Source organism: Lycium barbarum, chromosome 8 (genome assembly GCF_019175385.1).
Source record: "Lycium barbarum isolate Lr01 chromosome 8, ASM1917538v2, whole genome shotgun sequence".
Taxonomy (NCBI): Eukaryota; Viridiplantae; Streptophyta; class Magnoliopsida; order Solanales; family Solanaceae; genus Lycium; species Lycium barbarum.
This window is the reverse complement of record NC_083344.1, coordinates 130111709-130117155: the sequence shown is the minus strand read 5'-3', so window position 1 is coordinate 130117155 and position 5447 is coordinate 130111709. Positions and strand designations below refer to the sequence as shown.

The following is a 5447-nucleotide window of genomic DNA, read 5'->3' as shown; positions in this document are numbered from 1 at the left end:
CTCAAAATTTTAATGTGCATAAGTTACGAACTTAAATAAAAATTCAAAAGTTTTATTTTAACCAAAAGGGAAGGAGAATTTATTTTCTTATTGTACATAATAAAAAACAATTATTAAGAGTATAAATAATTTTCAGAGGCATTATCTATTTATATTCTAGACTAATTTGAAAGTACAATTTAAAATAAATATGATATTATTTGAACTATACACAATACTTAAATGCGAAAATATTATTGATAAAATTAAATAATACAGAGTGTGTGAGGTTCTTTATACTTTGAGCTAAATAATTAAATAATAATAAGAATAATAAAAATATATAATTGATAAATTCAAGCAATGAAATAATTTCGAGCAATTGAATAAATGTATATAATAAGTAAATTTTATGTGTAAGAAAAAAAAATACATTTATCTATATATCATATTAAAAGAGAGTAATAAGCAAGCACATTACGTCAAATGGGAGGTTAATAAAAGTCACATTAAAATATAGTAACATTAGGTAATGGGTAACACAACAATTATTGATAAGGAAAAAGAAGCTAGACAATCTAAAATCACGTAAATATCGTACTCTCCCCGTCTCAATTTAAGTAAAAATACTTGATTGGCACAATGTTTAAGAAAAAAAAAAAAGAACTACTAAAATTTATGGTTTAAAATAAGCTATATAAATTATTGAGACTATAAATCATCTTATTTAGAATTAGAATTTTAAATTAAATTGTTGTTAAATATAAAAAGATGTCATTTTTTAACTGTTTAAAAAAATAGTATAACATAAATTGAGACGGAGGGAGTAATAGATAAAGTTAAAATTAAAAGTAAATTGAACAATTCTACGCAACTAGATTCAATGATTAAATAAAAACTCAAAATTCTATATTAAAACTAAAGAGAATGAAAATGTAATTGCTATTTCCACTTAATTTTTCTATTTCATTAATGATACTACAATCATTAAAAAAATTAAAAAAAAAGTACCATTTGAGTTTGTATCAAAATCATCAAAGGATTGTTCTGTTTATTATTTAATGAACTAAAATAAAAATCTGGACACATATCTAGATTAAAATATAAAATATTATATATAATTAAAAAAAGTAACATATATCGAGGATTGAAAATGTTAACGGTAAAATAAACATTGTATAGAATAAGAAGGGGAAGGGGGGGGGGGGGGGGGGGGGGGGGGGGGGGGGAGTCTATTATTCAAAGTTGAGCGGGGATTTTCTTTTTTAAAGAAAAGTTACGGAATGTAAATAATTTTCACCCAAATAATAAAAAGACTTCTATTATTTGACGAATTCAAAAATCACTATTAGTATTAAATGCATTATTTCAATTATATATAAAATACTAACTGGGAAAACTAATTAAAATACTATAGTAGAAAAAAAGTTCAAAGAAATACTATTCATAAAATTAGCCAGTTGAATATTTGTGAATAATAGATAAAATTTTAAAAGTAAGAAAATATTTGAGGATAAATAAATTTTTTTATTTATGTTTATTAAGTATGAGATTTGTTGAATATTTGTGAATAATAGATAAAAGTTTAAAAGTAAGAAAATATTTGAGGAGGAATAAATTTTTTATTTATGTTTATTAAGTATGAGATTTTGTTATTATGTGCAATATTACATTGAAAAATATGACGACAAATTGTTTTAAATAAATATTACTAATGTACTTAAGCAAACAAGATCACAATCTGGTACTAATATTTTTTAATTAACATTGCGCATCACGCGGGTACGAATACTAGTTTTAATTAAGAAGTTGGACAAAGCTAAGATAGACATGAATTTAACATGAAAATTACAATTTCCTTATTCTAATTTCTAGCTACTTGATGAAAAGAATATGTAACTTTTCGGAAAAATTTAAGGGGAAAATGTGTATTTTTCCTTCCTTGTTTTTTGATGTACTTGTCCTTGTTCATAAAATTTTTACGGAGTATCCTATTTGAACACCATTATTTAGATTTAAAGTTTTGCACATCTAACCACTTCGAGACAATTTCTAACATGCGGTGTCCAGGCAAAAGTGCCTGAATTTAGCTACATATGACTAAAGTTCAAGTGAAATTGATTGAATTTCAGCGTTATGAGCGTGAAATTCAGAAGAAGAAGAAAATTGAATTCATATGCATGGCTAAAGGTTAGGCAAATACGGCTAAAGTACAACCATATATGTCTGATATTCGGGCAAAAAATGAATGAACTTCAATTATATTTATCTAGACTTTAGTCATAAGATGTCTGAAGTTATTCCAAAGCAGATAGACTTGCAAATTTTTACTCACTGTGAATATAACTTAAATGGTGGTGTCAAAATCAGGTATCTTTGCACTTCGGCCCCCTTCTCAGGTTTTGGGCTGGATTTTCTGTACGATGATCACATATTTGAGTCTCTTGGCAGAATTTCCCTTCTTTTGGGATGGTCTTTAAATTTTGCCTCTCATATTTGTGGTCTTTAAATTTTGTCCCTCATATTTGTGGTCTTTAAATTTTGCCCTTCGCTTAGATACCTGAGGTTCTGAGTTCGAATCCCTGCTCAGGCACAAAATAAAAAAATAATTTGGCAAGACAGGGCTAGGGGGAGTGTGTGCCGGATCCGACATACAGTCCTTAAGGAAAAACTAAAGTTATGCCGGAGGAGGCATAACTTTTCCACAAGGCATAATTTAGTTATGCCTTACGGGGCAGAACTTTTCCTCAAGGAACTATGCCTTATGGGGCGATTTTTTTTTTTTTAAATGCCTGAGCAGAGATTGGAATCCAGAACCTCAGATATCTAAGCGAAGGGCAAAACTTAAAGACTACAAATATGAGGGACAAAATTTAAAGACCACCCCAAAAGAAGGGCAATCCGCGCAAATAAATGCTCTGGGTTTAACTATATAATCCAGTCCATTGGACGTCCATCCAAGTTAAGCAGTCCAAGTTGACTTGTTGAGGCCCAAGCCTTCTTCCATCAGAGTCCATTTCCTAATTCTGATGCTAAAAGCACAGTTGACAAAAATTTACATTATAGCGAGGACAGGTTCTTGTATGTCAAGCTGCTTTTCATACTTACTTTTAGATAAAATGCTTCTTTTTTTATCTAATATATAGTTTGGCCTGACTATCAGAATTTGCTCCTAAACATTCTATTTTGAAAAATAAAACTTTATTAGGAAAGCCGATTTCATTAAATAGTTAAGGATTCTAAGCATTTAAGTTGTGGATTCTCAGCGTTTACATTTAATTAATACCTAGTAGGACAAAAAAAGGTACTGTATCATGATAATCATGTGATTGCACCATGTAGCTCTGTGGACTTCCTATAAATTTGGTTGACCACAATGTTTTATATAGTACAAAATCTTATCTACTCAGAAATACACAAAGAAATGGAAAACAAAGTGCTTTTTCTTCTTCTTCTTTTTCTCATATTTTGTTTTGTGAATCAATCATATGGGGATCAAATAGATGATATTTGCAAAAATAATCTTGATCCAAATCTATGTGAAGATTCTCTTAGAAAAGATCCAAAAGGACCTTCTGATGATTTTAAGGGGCTAGCAGGTACAATTCTCAATTTATGTTTAAACAAGGCCAAAGAAAATTTGGATCAAGTCCCAAAATTGGCTCCCCAAAAATGCCTACAAATTTGTGTTCAACAATATAATTTGGCTGTCAATACTTATATTCCTAATTCAATTAAAGAATTGGGGTCTGATCAATTTGCACAAGCAACTGCCTCAATTTTGCAATCTGGAGATAGAGCTCTCACTTGTGAAGATTCATGTGGTCAGTCTCAATTGACTCAGAAAAACAATGAATTTGCTCACCTAGTACAAGTGTCTGGTGACGTTATAAAAACTAAACTGTAAAGAATTATGTCAAGTAGACGGTGACATTACTAAGTGACATAAATTGTTACGAATTCAAGATTTAAATTCTATGAATCTCATTTATTTTTAAAATTATGGGTTCAGATCTACTTTGTTTTAATTCTTAAACATAATTAGTACTCTACGTCAAATCTATTACTTTAGACGCAGCACTGAATTCATATGAATCTAATCATAGAAATAGCATGATTTTTAACAATAAATAGTAATCAACATGTTTAAGTAGAGAAAACATTAGGAGAAAGAAGAATGACTGACAGTGTGGGAGGAGCAAAGTGAAACCATAATAAATGTTTGGTTTTTACCCGTAACGCGACCCAATCGGTGTTACGACCAAGCCGTTTCTTGACGTGTAATTTGCACAAACTAGGATTTTTCGGTGCCATCATTTAAATTTTGACAAAAATGTGGAAAAATATAAACTTTCGGTGTAAGCGAGAGCATAATTCTGGCAAGTCCCGGAGACTTTATAGTGGTAGTTAGAATTTTTGGTCAAATCCTGATAATCACCCGGACGTGATGTGTAGATAATTCACCAACACAACATGTTATGATGATTTCCTGGATTTGATCAGAAATTCTAACGGATCGCAAAGATTATCTCAGCATTTATAGCTGAATTATGGCGATTCGCAAAGATATATGGAAAAAATTCTACAGTCAAACCTCTCTATAACAACATCGTTGGGTCTGAAATTTTTTTGTTGTTATAAAGAATGGTTGTTATACACCTATAACAACATTTATCATTTAAATAATAGTCTGCTGTTATAGATAAAAAAAAAAAGATGCATAAAATCTAATTTTTGATTTTTTATTGTTATAAAAAGTTACAAAAAATATTTAAATTTTAAATCTCAAAGATATGCATACTTCACTAACTAAGCATTAAAGAAAGTTCATACAATTTCAAATAATTCACAGTTGAATGTATGAAGTTTTAATATCTAAGGCACATATTTTAATTTACTTCAAAATTAATTTTTTTCAAGATTGATGGAAGAGATTATAATTGTAGCTTGTTATGTAGATTTCAATCTCTTTGTGGTAAGATAACGCTTGAATTGACGATGATTTGCGTCTAAACTTTCAGCAAATGGGTATCCAACTACTTTCCCTTGAATGAAATTTAAGAGTTGAACCATTGAATCTTCTATCCCAGTCCAAGTAACAATAGGTTTAGGCTCTTCTTTAGCACTTTCATTGTATCAAATTAAATATTTGGTCAAAACCTCTATACTTATTTTTGATAATCATAGATATTCTATATATTTTTATAAAGATGGTTGGTTGTTATATTACCAAGAAAAAAAAGATAGTTGTTACATGAAGGGTAGTTTTACAAAGAGCGTATTGTAATAAAATTGATTGTTGCTGTTATAAGTAAAATATTATTATAGAGAAGTAAAATATAACATAAAAAATTGATTCTGAAAAACCTTAGCTGTTATAGAGAGGAATTGTTATAGAGAGGTCTGAATGTATCACCATAACCTGTGGTAAAGAAATTGCAACAAAATTGTTCCTTGTTCCAAATCAA

General features: G+C 29.3%; 1 protein-coding gene across 1 annotated transcript; it reads left to right on the top strand.

The window, feature by feature from the left end:
• Positions 1–3403: 3403 nt before the first annotated feature.
• LOC132608346 (cell wall / vacuolar inhibitor of fructosidase 2-like) lies at positions 3404–3886 on the top strand. The gene has a single exon (XM_060322381.1). The coding sequence runs from the start codon at positions 3404–3406 to the stop codon at positions 3884–3886; it is 483 nt and encodes a 160-aa protein (XP_060178364.1).
• The last annotated feature ends 1561 nt before the right edge of the window (positions 3887–5447 follow it).

Excerpts from the sequence above, each read along its gene's own strand:
- LOC132608346 (XM_060322381.1), top strand. The coding sequence starts at position 3,404 with ATGGAAAACAAAGTGCTTTTTCTTCTTCTTCTTTTTCTCATATTTTGT.